Below are 16,255 nucleotides of genomic sequence, written 5' to 3'. Positions count from 1 at the left end.
TTAGAAATTGTAGGTTCTTACTCATATTCCAATATATCAAATAGTTCTACAACCTTTAAATATATGAGATGTACTTATGATATTGATATTTGTGATTTTGTATATGAAAGATGAGAACATTTGATTCACACATTAATTTATCATCAACTTGATAACATAATTTTCTACAATTTGATCGATTGATAACCTGATGCCATTTATTTATTTCAATTCTAACACTAAAACAAAAATAAGATAGTAAAAGCTCACACATGCACAGAAAGCTCCGAAACAGTAAATTTGAGGTGGACTTTGTTACCTCACAAAAAAACACTACAACATATTTTAGCCACCGCAAATTACTAGACTTTCGTTTCTGTTAGACTTTATCCACCGCAAAATACTTAAAGCCTTTGCAACTAGTAGAAAAAGGGAAAGAAGCTAAAGGGCCACCCTACTCAAGACCTCTCTTGTTGTAAATTTATTGGGTTTGACAACCATTCAGCAGCATTGAGAGATTATTTGTAAAAACTCATGCTCACATCCAAGCACGCCACATATTGTTAAAACCCAAATCACTTCAACAGATTATTTCTCTTTTATCATTAAAAGAGAAGCAATAACTTTCAAGGTTTTGCTTAACTTTTGTCTCCGCCTCCTCCTCCACATTTATAGGAAGTTAACCTAAATTTTTTATGTTTTATTTGATTACTCGTTTACAACAGTTATAACATAAAATATTTTGTTATTGTTAGCATTTTTATCAAAATGCCCTTGTTCTCTTTGATTTAACATCTCATTTACAACATTTATAACATACAATGTTTTGTTAATGTTAGGATTTATAACATGTTTGTTAGTAAAACAACTCTCTTTCCTTTTGATTTAATACCTCATTTATAACATACAATATTATATTAATGTTAGAATTTATAACATTTTTGTTAGTAAAACATCTTTCTTCTATTTTATTTAAAGGGTCCTGCTAACCAGTGCTCCCGGGGCACTGCTTAAGCATACCATAAAAGGGAATTATTACCATAAAAGAAAACTGTTTTTGACTTTATTATAAATTAATTACATAATTTCAATGCATTAATTACTATATAATTTCTTTTTTCATATCCTTAACCAGTGCACCGGGGCACCGGTTAGCATTTCCCTTATTTAAAGCATCAGTTGAAAAATTTATAAAATAAAATTTGTAGTTAATGTTAGCATTCATAACATTTTTGTCATAATGGTATTTTTTTCTTTTATTTATAACATTTTTGTGTTGCTTTTGACGAAACAATTTTGTGTGGTTGTTAGCTAAGCTTGTCAATGTTGAATCGAATCTACTAATTTCTATATAAATTCACATCATAGAATATTCATTTTTTTTAATATTTATGTACTAGTTTTAAATCACATAATAAACTTTTTCACCAATAGATCAATTAAAGAACCATGTTTACCAATAATCTCTTCAATACTAGATTTGTTAGTTGAACTATTAGTTTAAATTCAATTTATTTATCGTTGAGGAGTTTATTATTTTCCTAAGTTGAATCATTCATACTAATTGTTATCTATGTAGATTATGACTAAACCTGAATTAGATCGACAATCTTACAGCAGTGAACGCGTTGTTTCTTCAATATATACAAAAACTAATTTTTGAACTCAAGGAATTAAAAATAAAACGGCTAGAGTCTTTAACCTTCTCGTTAGAACCCGTTCTTCCTTTTGCTTTCTTACTATCCACTTATGCCTCCTCTTTTGTTTTGTTTTTTTTCATTTTCTGTTTCCTGAAATGCATGTAAGTTATAATTATATATACTTAAATTATATTTCAGTAAGAAGATCGAAAGATGAGTTAAACACTTATATCTAGTTTCTTCTCAATATTTTCTAGATCATTCAACCATAACGCTTTTGTAGAAGTTCCTTCCAAAATCCTTCGTTTCTTATTTTTTTCAACAAGCTCAATTACTAAATTTTGCAGACCAATCTCTATCAAAACTTCTACATTCTAAGATCTCGTCAAATAACTATAGTTATCCAACTTAGAACTTTCAACCTGAACAACTTCCTGCCTTTCATTGACCATTAGGGTGAACTTAATAGATTTCAGCTTACGCAGAAAATCATCAATTTATGTTGCCATAACAAAATATTTCTTTAAATGGTGAAACACATATGCGACTTTGTTAACCAATACATTTATTTCGGCATCAAATTTTTCAGTATATATGTGTGAAAGCATAACTTGCATATCAATCTATCCATTAAACAAAACATACACACAATTATATTGATTGCCACATTAAATTTACCTTTCTCTTAGTATAATATCTTAATCGAAATTGATAGAATTCTTTAAGAACTGCAGAATAAGCGCATAAAAAAGTCAGTATTTAAAGAAAAATATTGCATGACAATAATTGTAAAATATAGAGAATGAAATATTTTCCTCTAGAGTGTGATATTTTTGTACAGCACCCTATGTATTTAACAAATGCATATTTTTTGTGCTAACAACACTTGTCATATTAATATCCTCGTATACTCGCAACAAATCTTTTTCTTTTTCTGTAGTTTCCATAAACCATGATTTCTGGTAAATCTTCTTCCAAATGCAATATACTACTAGATTTTAACGAACACCTAATGAAATCCTTTATGTCCATAAGTTTTGAGCCCTTAGGTAGGGTTTGGTTTTCTATGTCCCACCAAATACGTTTATGGGGGACATTCCTTGAATTACCCAATGAAATAATTGATAGTAGTAGAATCATGTGAGCTATTTGATTAGCTTTAGACTCACTTTTTAATTTACGACTGAACTTTTAATTTCTTAAAGAAAAGGAAAAAGGTTCAAATACCATTTTTAAAAGATTAGGGTTCGGGGGTTAGTTATATAAAAGGAATGTATTAGCTCCCTTTATGTTCGTAGTACTCTACGAGAACCTCTTAATTTTATTTAACTTTTTGTGCTTAAATTTGCTTGCTTTTAAAGGAATGAAAATAGAATTGAATGATGAATTTAACATCTCATTTACAACAATTATAATATACAATGTTTTGTTAATGTTAGGATTTATAACATTTTTGTTAGTAAAACATATCTCTTCTCTTTGATTTAATACCTCATTTATAACATACAATATTTTGTTAATATTAAAATTTATAACATTTTTGTTAGTAAAAACTCTCTCTTCTCTTTTATTTAAAGTCTCAGGTGAAACATTTATGACATAAAATGTCTAGTTAATGTTAGCATTAGTAACATTTTTGTCATAATGGTCTTCATTTCTTTTATTTATAACATTTTTGTGTCAATTTTGACGAAACAATTTTGTGTGGTTGTTCGTTAATGTTTTTTCAATGTTGAATCGAATCTACTGATGACTATATAAATTATCGTCATAGAATCTTCATTTTTTTCCAATTTATGTACTAATTTTAAATCAGATAGTAAACCTTTTCCACCAATAGATCAATTAAAGAATAAAGTTTAATCATAATCTCTTCAATATTAGATTTGTTAGGTGAACTATTGGTTTAAATTCAATTTATTTATGGCTGAGCAGTTTATTATTTTTCTAAGCTGGATGTAATCCATAATAATTGTTGCTTGCAGCAGTGAACGAGTTGCTTCTTCACTTAAGCTGTAGAAATATTATTTTTATATATTAAGTAACACATCATTGTTGTATTTTGGATAGATACTAATTTATTAAATGTCATAATTATTTATGAAATGCCAAACCTCAATCACCACATCAAAGTAAGAGTCAATCGTTATGTCAGATTAGGAGAATAGCTTTTCAACGATAGTTTTTTTTTTTTTTTTTTGTAAATTCAATTTGATGAATATGATTCTCTTCTTTGGTTCAGTTTTCTATAATTCCCTGTTTTTTCAAGGATTTTATATTTTTCTGTTATTTGTCAACTACTCTAATCTTTTTTGACTTTTCGGTTTTACATTTTACAGGAATAACCGAGTTTTGAAGGCTTGAAGCTTAGCTATGTAGTTTACCATTGATATAAAGTAAAAGAGTTTAAAATGTGTGTTAATGGTATTCTTTTGTTTTCTTTTTCTTTAATCTTTTTCTTTTCTTTAATGGTACTGATAATCTGTAAAACTAACTTATTTTTTAGAATAAAAGTTTCTTTTCTCATGATTTTGTGAAAGCATCGTTAGATTCAAAGCTATAAGCATAACAAGTTTTTCTTTCATTTGATCTTCATCTTCCATTTCATATCCACCTTCATCTTATAGAGTTGAAAAATTTGATATTGTTACCAAGGTTTGAAACAAACTTTCTCTAAAATAAAATGTGAGGACAAGATGTTGTTACCAAGGTCTGAGAGAATCAATATAAAACCAAATGTTTTATTTTCTCATCTTTCAATATAAATAAAATGGGTGATGTCGAGAAATCATTTTTCATTTAATATATATATTGTTAAAAAATGTTTTGTATGTTGAATCGAATTTACTGATGTCTATATAAATCTTCATCATAGAATCTTCATTTTTTTACTATTTATGTACTAATTTTAAATCTCATAATAAACTTCTCCACCAATAATTCAATTTAAGAACAAAGTTTTACTTAATCTCTTCAATACTAGATTTGTTAGTTGATCTATTAATTTAACTCTAATTTATTCATGTTGGAAAAGTTTATTATTTTCCTACACTAAATGTCATCGATTCCAAAGTTTATTATTTTCCTACACTAAATGTCATCGATAATAATTGTTATCTTATGTGGATTATGACTAAACATGATTTGGATGAATCACCTTGTAGCAATGATTGAGTTGTTGCTTCACTTAAGCGGTAAAAATACTATTTTTATACAGTAAGTAACAAATTATTGTTGTTTTTTATATATTTATTAATTTATTCAATATCGTAATTTTTTATGTAATGTCAAGTCTTAGTCACCACATCAAAGTCAGAGTCAGTCGTTACATCAAAGTAAAAGAATAACTCCTCAGCGGTAATATGTTAAATACAATTCTTTTCATTTTTATATATATTTCGTTTTTTAAGAAATTTTTTGTTTTATTTGCTTGTCTTTTTGATACAATAATATTATATTTTGAATATTTTTACTTTGTTTCATTTTTTGTCTATTTATAACATTTTTGTGTGGTTTTTGACGAAATATTTTTGTGTGGTTGTTATCAAATGTTATGCTAATGTTGAATCGAATCTATGATGCCTATATAAATCACCATTATATAATTTTCATTTTTTATACTATTTATATACTATTTTTAAATCTCATAATAAACTTATCCACCAATAGATCAATTAAAGAACAATGTTTTGCCTTAATCTCTTCAACACTAGAATTTGTTAGTTGATCTATTGATTTAATTCTAATTTAATCATGGTGGAATAGTTTATATGTCATCTATAATAATTGTTATCTTACGTAGATTATGACTAAACCTGATTTGGATGATCCACCTTGAAGCAATGATCGAGTTGCTACTAAACTTAAGCGGTAAAAAATACTATTTTTATATAGTAAATAACAAATTATTGTTGTTTTTTAGATAAGTACAAATTTATTGATTGTCGTAATTATTTATTTAATGTCAAGCCTTATTCACCACTGCAAAGTGGGAGTCAATCGTTATATCAAAGTAAGAGAATCACTTTTCAACGTTAATATGTAAAATACAATTCTCTTCGTTTTTATATACATGTTACTTTTGGATTCTTCATATTTTAACTCTCCTTTAACCGTGTCATCAGAATATGATGACGTGTCATTGTAACATGGATGACATTGGGGTGCAACTTGGACTCAATTAACGATGTGTCATGCCACATGTGAAAACGTTATTTAAAACAAAACTTAATATTTATTTTATTTACTCTCCTACTTCCTTACATCTTTCACACGAAGTCCTCTCACAACTCACGTTCGTATTTCGCATAGTAACTAATTAACAATGTAATATATAAGAAATAAGAAATCCTCAATATATACAACAATTAATTTCTGAACTCAAGAAATAAAAAAGATACCGCTAGAGTTTTCAACCTTCTCCTTAGAACTTGTTCCTCTTTTTGTTTTCTTATGCATCCTCCTTTGTTTTTTTTTCTCTTTTTCTGTTTCATGAAATGTATGTAAATTATAATTATACATACTTAAAATTATATTTCAATAAGAAGATTGAAAGATGAGTTAATCACTTACATCTAGTTTCTTCTCAAGATTTCCTAGATCATTCAACCATAACGCTTTTGTAGAAGTTCCTTCCAAAATCCATCGTTTCTAATTTTTTTCAACAAGCTCAATTACTAAATTTTGCAGACCAATCTCGCTCAAAACTTCTACAATCAAAGATCTCGTCAAATAACTATAGTTCTCCAACTTAACATTTTCAATCCGAACAACTTCACGCCCTTCATTGGGCATTAAGGTGAACTTAATAAACTTCAGCTTACTCAGAAAATTATCACTTCCATATGTTGCCATAACAAAGTTTTGCTTTAAATGGTGAAACACATACGCGATTTTGTTAACCAATACATTTATTTCGGCATCAAGTTTTTTCAGTAGATATGCCTGAAAACATAACTTGCATATCAATTTATACATTAATCAAAACATACACAAAATTAGATTCATTGTCACATTAAATTTACCTCTCTCTTAATATAATATCTTAATCGAAGTTGATAGAATTCTTTAAGAACTGCAGAATAAGTGCATAAAAAAGTCAGTATTTAAAGAAAATTGTTGCATGACAATAATTGTAAAACATAGAGAAGGGTATACTTGCTATGGGGTGTGATATTTTTGCACAACACCTTCTGTATGTAACAAATGCATATTTATTTGTGCCAACACTTGTCAATCCATATCCTCGTATACTTGCAACAAGTCTTTTACTTTTTTTGCAGACCTCATATTGACTTCAATGTTAATATTTTCACGATGTGAAATCACATTCATTTTCCCATCATTTATAAGAGATTAATAAATATCAAACCATTGCACAGTAGCATCCATAACTTTTAAAAAAAGTTTAATTCTTCAACTTGTAAAGTATATGACTTGTCCACTCCTCAATCTAAAACGAGAAATTCTAATATGGACACAAACATAAATGAATAGTGTTTGGACACACATACATCAAAGTTATTTTTTAATAATAAAAATAATAAAATAATAAAAAATAATAAAAATAAAATTGATAATATAATGATTTAGTATTTTGAGGAAATGCATTTTTATATGTGTGTGACAAAAAACTATTCATTTATATTTGTGACTATGGAAGAATGATTAACATATGTTAATGTGGAGATCTTGCTAATTTTTAGATATGGAATTTCAAGAATGATTTCTAATTTTATTAGAAGCTTTAAAATATGATAATGAAGATGAATTGTTTTGGGTTTTTACGAATCTAATGTTTGAGAAATAAAATGAAGATGAATGAATGATTTTAGGATTTTTTTAATAAAAGATTAAAATAAATGAATCTAAATTTTTGGGTTCATCTTTGCTCCATTTATATTTGCTCAATTTACTCCTTTTCAATACACAGATGTGTGACATGTGGTAAAAATAAATCCAATGGTCGACATTAAAATGTCTCACCACATGCTCTCTTCGTTATAACACATTGATTCTTTTCTCCTTGCCCTTCTCCATTCTCCCAAATTCATCATGAAACCCCTACCCACGAGTTCGGATCTGCTCCAGTTCCTAAATAGTCCAGTTATCCAGTCTGTTTTGCGGATGTGTGACACATGGGAGTAAAAGATTTGAACGGCCTAGATCTGAACTCTGCAAGCCTAATCCATTTACTTTTGAAAAGCCAAAAAATGCAATCGCTGCCGGTTTGGCCTCGTATAACAAACAGCTTACAGTCGCACTGAACTCATCTCACCGGAAAACCGCCGCCGGAGTTTCCCGTCGGTGCCAGAAACATTGAACAAGCGCTTCAGGTTATTTTACATTTCATTTTCATTTTCATTTTTTTTTTCCGAATTTTTCTTCCCCTATCATGCACCGCGCTTGAGCATACACTTCCAGCGCAATTTCCTGCTGCAATAATCGCCGCTGAAAAAAGGCTATTACGCGGCGCAAATGAATTGAAAACTGATTATATGAATTTTTTTGTAGATTTTGTAGAAATGAATTCTGCTCAAGTTACAGCATTTCAACTTGGAATTTGTGTGAAAAATTCTAAATCATGTGTTCTGCAAATGAGTATTGTAAACTCTTTCCCTCAGATTCGGAATATTAGCATAAGAGATAAACCGTTATTTGGGTTGAAATCTTTGAAGCCTCTTCGTGCTGGTGGAAAAGGAATGTCAGGAAATAGTGATGAGGTATTGCCACTTCTTTTTAGTTATAATTTTGCTTGTTATTATTGAGGGAAAATATTAGTTGATGCCTCTGTAGCACCGGCCCTTCTAATTGATGGCGTGTCTTATGTCAGACACGCACTGACACATGTTATTACATTGAATCATGTTATTTCTCAATCGGTGTTGACTTGTATGTGATAGTGTCTGTGTCGTGTCTGATGTGTGTTGTGTTCGTGCTTCATAGGTTGATGCTCTTGATGTTAATCATGAGTGTGCAAAAAGAAACATTTGATGTTTTATCTAAAGATGCATTTAGGACTGGTTTAGATTGGGTTATTTTAGTTTATCTACTGGTATAAGCACTTGTGAGATTGTTTGGGAGAAGGACAACTTATGACATGTTTATAAGTTGTTTTCAGCTTATTTTCATAAGTTCACCATTGTAGCTGATGAAAACAACTTATAGCTTATACAAAAACAATTTAACTTTATTTTCTATTTTGTTACAGAAATAGATCATACAGATATGCTTATCATGATAAGCGCTTATGTTATATGATGCAATTTAAGTTGTTTATACAAACAAGGTCTTATTAGGAAATTCTTTTTTTTCTTTTTAAATGGAAAATGTTAGTAATTAGTTGTTAGATTAATATTTACTCCTTCGTCCTGGTTTGAGCCCAGGACCTTCAACTGCTTATCCCTTAGCTCAAACCAGTTGAGCTACCCAACCCCCAGGTCTTATTAGGAAATTCTGTAGTACAAATATTGAAAGGGATAAATTTTTATAATAGACAACCTAGGGTATGCAACAATGTTTTGAGAACCGACCAGAAGTTGAACTGGAGAGACCTCTGAGTAATGGTTCAATTGCTTTAAAGTTTAAACTGTTCGAACTAAGATGAAAATACAACAAAACCGCCAAAATAACTGAACAGTAGTACCAATTGAACTGTCTGATTTTGTTTGGTTTTTAAAATGTTGGTATGCAACATGAAAGATTAACAATGATTTCTACATTTTGCTAACATTATAAATGTAATAATAATCAGAATTCCCCATGGCAATCTATTACAAATGCAATGGACAAATTTAAGGGACAATCAATAGAAGAAGTATTACGGAAGCAAATTCAAAAAGGTGAGTATTTAGACAATGGTGGAAGTGGAGTAAAGCCACCAGGAGGAGGAGGAGAAGGTGGGGGTGGTGGTGGCAGTCCCAATGGCCCTGGTGGATCTGATGATGAAGAAAGCTATGACACTCGCCAAACAATTTTCGCATCTGGTGCCTTACTCTTTCTGGTACACTCTCTTTCTCTTCGGTATATGTGTAGTATATGTGGACAAGTAAATTACTCATCTGGCATTCTTTATTTTGTGTGCAAAACTCTGAATTTTGAAAACTCAAAGGAGAAAGTTAAATGGAAGTAGCCATGCTAAAAAGGGCTATAGTTAATGTTTCTGATTAATGGAACAAAACTTTCGAATTAAACTGCATTAATAGAATTTAAATCACTGATAGTTGTAGCTAACTATTGAAGTCCTTCCGGTATATGAGAAGACTTTTGAGCATGGAATATGTTCTTATGCAAACTTATGATACGAGTTACCCTTGACATGATTAACAGAGTTGATAGAATATAGGCCATTCCTCATTTCTGAAGAGAAATTATTTTTATTCATAAAAATTTTGATGTCAAATTTGGTGTCTTTTGATTTTTGTGTGTATTATTCAAATATGCGTCTATTATAGAAAGATAAAAAGTAAGAGAGACATAGAAATGAATGCTTACAGTGCAGTATATAGTGTATGAATTTTGATGTTCAAATAACCACTATTTCTTAATGCTCAAACTCTACATTATTTTTCCAGTATATCTATCTCATCATGAGCAAGGAGCTTCTAAGCACAATTTTTGACTTTTTAAGGTTTATAGTTGGCTTAGGTCAGACTAGTCGAATTAAGCGTATCATGGTAAAATTGGGAAAATTGTACCGGAGTACGAAACAGAGGAAAATCACTGATGAGCACTTTTTGGAGAAGGCCATTTTGAATACCCCAACATGGTGGTATGATCCTGAGGATTTTCGTACAGCAGTTAAGAATTACTATGCATCAGATGCGGACGAATAACTCTTACAGACTCTATAGCATCGTCTTGTTCTCCCTCTCATTTGTTTTCTTACCTTGAGTTTAATGATGCTCTTTGTATTGTATCATAATGTTTTCAGTGTACTGCCTTTCCTTGCATTTGTTGTGCCCTCAGATTGTCATATAGCAAGGACAGTTGTAACTTCTAAGGTTATTATGTATAAATTGAAGTATCATTCTAGCCTCAAGTGGTTTGTCTAGTGGAGCATAACAGACTTGTATTCGACATATTGTGAATTTTAGTCCCTACTGGTTTCTTTGAGCGAGGTAAATGCAATCTCTTTCGTAAGTATTCAACGAGTTGCAAGGTTTTTCCTTTGGATTCGAGTACACATTATAATTTGTGTCAAATTATTAGTATTGTAGTATCACTTTGTTGCTATAATTTTTATGTGAAAGCCAACATATGTTTAGTACTTATTCTGCTGTTGTGAACTATATAGATCGCAATAATTTGCGCTGGTAGATCACGAAAGGGCACTCGTACGTCCAATTTCTGGAGGACAGATTAACATGTTTTTATAAAATTTCATTTAACAATAGAAGTGAATATATAGTTGTTCATTTAAGAACAAGTTCACTTTATAAAAGTTTTATTTCTATTAGTTGTAAGTTGCAGAAGTTATGTAATGTAAAGATTTTGATTCTTGGTCAAGAGCTACCACAATTTTTTTGTTTCTGGTCTATACATCAAAGTTAATTTCCACAAAATTTTGTTCAAATTATTTACTTTAACCCCTCATTAGTAGTAATACTCCACACTGATTATGACATTCAGGCACCTAAGAGCCGTGCACAACTTGTGTTTTTCTTGGTTGAAAAGAGTGATAAGGTTGTTGGAATTGGAAGATTGAAAACGAGAGTTTTAGAACAATGAAGTAAAAACAAAACTAATAGTTTCTGGAACATACGTGCTGGGTCCCTTACTTTATAGTAGTATGGTGACTGTATTGTATTCATAGCATTCAGCTCTTCATCACGAGTGAACATTTCTTTTACCTTCTAAGACGAGTTGAGAAGGTGACTCTATCATTATATTCTATTTCTTATCCTTTGAATTTAACTGTTCGATTTTTCATTTATTTGGCTAATGATCAACAACAAATTGTACACTGCTAATAGAGTATATAGTAATGATTTCGATCGCGACTCAATTGTACACTGCTAACAGAGTATATAGTCATGAGTTCGATCGCGACTCATTTGTTTGAAGGTCACAGTTTGAGAGAGTGATTCCTAAATGCTGTAGTTTAGATATCCCAATTGAATCGGCTAAACACATGTTTCGATTGGCAGTAAATTTGACAATATTACCGTGTGGGTTATTGCTGTTATAGCAAAATCTACACTTAAATATTTAACGAAATGACAATGTCATCGTAATTTTACCAAATTCAGCTTCCATCTAAACATTTACTATAACTCTATAATTGCGAAAAATTATACACACCCGTTATCCTTTAATCTTTATCTTAGCATAAAATAATCATATACCCTAAGATACAACAAAGGAGGAATGGTCCTATCTGGATACAGCTCCTTCAGTCAAAATAAAATCTGGATACGTCTTCAATCTTCATTGTGATTTATGACCATACTATGCTGATCCAATAAAAGAAAAGTACAACTAACTTAAGCTGGATGGGTGATCGACATGCATTCATGATAATCCATCCATTCACAGGCACAACAAATTTTAATACCTTTCAAGACTAATTTAATAAAAAATTTAGTTTATATTACATAATCTGAGTCAAGATATTTTTTACACATCATCTGATAATATATTGTCAAATTATTTAATAAGTTTTTTTTGACAAAAAATTATTTAATAAGTTAAAAAATCTATAATATGCTTCTTTTTAACAAAACAAATAAAATACATGAAGCGCTACTTCTTTATTAAAAAGTGATTGTTATTTTTTTTTTATACTGAACATGAGTGATTACTTATTAGTCAACTCTTTGATAATGTTAACACTAAGTTTTTTTTTAAAGCAGTATAACTTAATGATATGACGTGAAAATCAAATAACTTGCTGGGTGTACAGTTCTTCTGCTTCTATATTCAATGGAAATAATTAAATGCAATAAGAAATCTCGATCCAACAGATTTGATTGAATAGGATGCACATGAACAATCAATCCAACAGTTGATATTTAGTTCAACCAGAATTCATCTGCACATAATCTTAATCAAAATTTACAGACAAACTCAAGAAAAGATTGGAAATGTCATAAAAAAATACTTTCATAAATTTATTACTTTCTCTATGGTACATAAGATTTATTGGATTAAAGATACAATACGTAGAAATGAAAATAAACATTGTTTGATCAACAAATTGGGATCACATATTTAACCAAAGCATATGGAACATGTTAAACACTAAATTTTGAGCACTAAGTTTTCTTGCCCCTTACCTTATATATATGTATTCTCTTCTACTCATTTGTTGATTACTTCAATCTCAAACTAATCACCAAAGGACTAGAAGGCTCAATAAACAAACCAAAAGTGGCAAGAATCCAGCAAAACTCGCGCGGCCGCCGGGGGTTGCTCCTGATCCACTGAAATTCACATCAACTGGATACAGGTTCCCCGGCGGTCCAGTCATGTATACATATGGTGATGATGATGATGATGGTGATGATGGTGGTGGAGGACAATTCGCCGAGGGCGGTTTCTTAGGTGAAGGTGGTGGTGGTGAATAGTATACTATTGGTGGTGGTGGCGATGGAGATGGTGGAGGTGGGGATGGATACACAATTGGTGGTGGTGGGGAATTGTATATAATTGGAGGTGGTGAATATATTGGTGTGTCACCACATGGTGTACACTTCTCAACTAGCTTTCTTGATTCCATAGCATTAATTGGAAGAGTAACACACACAAGTAGTAAGATCCAATTGAGGATTCTTAGTGGAATTTTAATTTGAGGATCCATAACGGTTCTGATAGGAATTGATGATGATTTCAATTGTTTGGTTATGCTTTGATGTGAGAAGAAAATGAGGAAAGTAAAGGATTTCTTAAGTTGTTCGGTACATATGAAAATGTAAAGTATGTATAGGTAAAAGGGACTTTTGGGTTTAGGTATATTTAATTATGGTTTTGAGAAAATTGGAATGAGTGACACTTGTCTAATTGTCATTTATTGTAGAGGTCTATCTTTTTTGGAAATGTGAACTCCATTAGCATGTGGCTGGTGTAAAATGTGGGGTCCACCATGCGCATAATACACATTCCTTCACACCTCAATATCAATAATTTGATTTTGGCTTCATTTGGTGGTTGAATTTTGGCACAATTAGGTTATAATCTTGGCTCAAATAAGAAATAACCCCCACATTCTTTCTTTTCTCTGACACATAATTACCCCCATATTCTATTTGCATGACTTCTATGGTCATATGTTAAAAAACAAAATCGAAAATACTTCTATATGGTTAATATCCAAAAAGATACTTCTATTCCCAATATATTATTATTTTAAAAAGAAATGTTTAGGTTTAGAAAGTTCATTAGAAGCAAGCTATGTCTTATCTTGAAAGATGCATTTATATATTATCCATCTACAAAATCTTTATATACTGACATTAGAAGTTGAACTTACATCCTTGTAAGATACGAATCAAATTCTCCGTTGATACAATATATTTATCTGACTGTGGAGAGATTTTAGGTTGAATTCTAAGTTAGAACATGCATCACCATATTTTTGACAAATAAACCAACATATGTTGGCTACATAGGCTACATATTAAGAAAAAGACTTGTGTAGACCAGGAAAACTATGTTAAAGAACGTGTTATTTACATTTCTCACGTCAAATACACCATACTGTTAGAAAATCATGACTTCCAATCTAAAAAGATGATAAAACAACTCATTTTATTTAAAGTGAAAAATGAATTTTGAACTCTTTTTTTGCATATTCTGTTTCGTGCAGATTCCATGACCTCACATGGTCCATCCCTCTCTGGTGGTGGGTATATGGGCATTCTACGCATGGTTTTCAGAGCAAAACATATACTCCCTTCGTTTCAAAATGAGTGTCGTTTTAGGTGTTTACACACATATTAAGAAATACAATGATTAAAAGAAAGAGAATGATTATTTTACCAAATTATCCTTATTAACTATTGGTTAGTTTTAAAAGTAATGCTTTGGAAGTAGTGTGCAGAGTTTTAATTGGAGGGTACAATTGAAAAGAAAAAGTTATTATTGCATTGGAAACTGAAAGTGACATTCATTTTGAAACAAATTTTTTTGGCTAAAGCGACACTCATTTTGAAACGGAGGGAGTAGTAAGCAAAATCGTTGATCATATCTTTAAAAATAAATAAAAAATATCGTTGACCATAGTTTCTAAAATTTAAGAACTTTCATAATCATTCTTTCTGAAAATACGTTTCATAACTTTTAATAATAATCTATGCTACGCTATCAGAAAATATTTCTTTTATTGATACAAAAATGATTTTTTATCAGAAAAAGAAATATAAAATCAATTACAGCTTAATTGTGCTTCCCGTCAAAATTAAAATAAAATGCTACCGGGCCTTGGATCGGATGTTTAATTTTTTTTTTGGGAAATGTTAACCAGTGCCCCGGGGGCACTGGTTAAGGAAGCATATATAGTAATACTGCATTGGAACTTGTGAAATCAACTCTTTAAAGGTTTAAAAAAAATATTATTTTTAAACTAAAACTTTCTTTTTTTGGTTTCCTTAACCGGTGCCCCAGGGGCACCGGATAACACAACCCTTAAAAAATAGATAAAATGAAGAGATAATGACCGGTATGAGAGTCACAAACGTTGTTCTCACATGTTTGGTTGTAGTCCACAGAATTGACTCATAAGCTGGATGCTAATTATTATTATATTTGATCCTAATTGTAGGGCTCATCCCTTGCCAAGGCTTATCTTCTACCCTTACAAAAGGGGACATGAGAGGAGGCGTGGTCCTTACGACATTACCCGCAATTGAAGCTTTTGAGTCATCAAAGTCATACATCACTTTGCTTATTATTGAATTAACCTCCTTATTATCCCAACTAATTCTCCTTATTATAAAACTATAATTTAGTTTTGTCTCAATTGTCAGGGCCTAAGAAGGTAGTGTTATTTGAGTGATGTAATTTAAACACAAAAACAAATTGACTTGGTATCCAACATCATATAAATATACCAATTTATATTTGATGTCGTAAAAGTACATGCAGTTTCACACTTTAATTAATGTTATTTGAAATCGAACAGTTGAGATTACACATCAATTATAACACAATTATTTAATCTCAGTCGTTGATTTGAATTGGACAATTGCAAACAGTAATTCCGTCCATGGAGTTACAACACTAAATCAAATTTCATAAAGATACATTACTTGTAATCGTTGATCTGATTAGGAAAAAAATATTAAAAAATCGGCGGACTAGTTTGGTTTCTTTGAAAAAAAAGGAAAAGAAAAATATTTATTAGACAAATGTTAAACATCTTTTTTAATTAAATGTTTGTTGTTATATTAGTATTTTTTTTCACTTAAAATTTGAACCTTTTCATGTTCTCATCTCAAACAAGTTAGATAGATAGATAAGATAGCTAGATCTCATATTTAAGAAAATTAAACCTTCGTTCATGAAAATTAGTTTGTAATTTTAACGAAAATGTCATGTCAATATATATTTTTTTACACCAATCGGTTTTTATAGTTATTTCTTTCTTAGCATCTGGAAGGGAGCATCCACCGTCCCATTTTTGTGAGCATCTTTTTCCA

General features: G+C 30.4%; 2 protein-coding genes across 2 annotated transcripts; one reads left to right on the top strand and one right to left on the bottom strand.

Moving 5' to 3' along the window:
• Positions 1 to 7,797: 7,797 nt before the first annotated feature.
• LOC146953238 (uncharacterized) lies at positions 7,798 to 10,789 on the top strand. The gene is made up of 4 exons (XM_085708477.1): positions 7,798 to 7,954; positions 8,133 to 8,341; positions 9,373 to 9,621; positions 10,193 to 10,789. Exons 2-4 carry the CDS (start codon positions 8,144 to 8,146, stop codon positions 10,451 to 10,453), a joined length of 708 nt encoding a protein of 235 aa, XP_085564603.1. The 5' UTR covers positions 7,798 to 7,954; positions 8,133 to 8,143; the 3' UTR covers positions 10,454 to 10,789.
• A 1,782-nt stretch (positions 10,790 to 12,571) lies between these two features.
• LOC146953237 (uncharacterized) lies at positions 12,572 to 13,547 on the bottom strand. The gene has a single exon (XM_085708479.1). It carries the CDS (start codon positions 13,417 to 13,419, stop codon positions 12,952 to 12,954), a length of 468 nt encoding a protein of 155 aa, XP_085564605.1. The 5' UTR covers positions 13,420 to 13,547; the 3' UTR covers positions 12,572 to 12,951.
• Between the last annotated feature and the right edge of the window lie 2,708 nt (positions 13,548 to 16,255).

Source organism: Medicago sativa, chromosome 1 (genome assembly GCF_051527215.1).
Source record: "Medicago sativa cultivar Bolivia chromosome 1, Bolivia_mono, whole genome shotgun sequence".
Lineage (NCBI taxonomy): Eukaryota > Viridiplantae > Streptophyta > Magnoliopsida > Fabales > Fabaceae > Medicago > Medicago sativa.
Note: the sequence above shows the minus strand (reverse complement) of the source record. Positions and strands in the feature narration are given on the sequence as shown.

Bases quoted from the DNA above. Each gene is read 5' to 3' on its own strand.
- LOC146953238 (XM_085708477.1), top strand. From the start codon at position 8,144: ATGAATTCTGCTCAAGTTACAGCATTTCAACTTGGAATTTGTGTGAAA. The intron at 8,342-9,372 runs GTATTGCCACTT...AATAATAATCAG, and splicing joins TGTCAGGAAATAGTGATGAG to AATTCCCCATGGCAATCTAT. The intron at 9,622-10,192 runs GTACACTCTCTT...TTATTTTTCCAG, and splicing joins CTGGTGCCTTACTCTTTCTG to TATATCTATCTCATCATGAG.
- LOC146953237 (XM_085708479.1), bottom strand. From the start codon at position 13,419: ATGGATCCTCAAATTAAAATTCCACTAAGAATCCTCAATTGGATCTTA.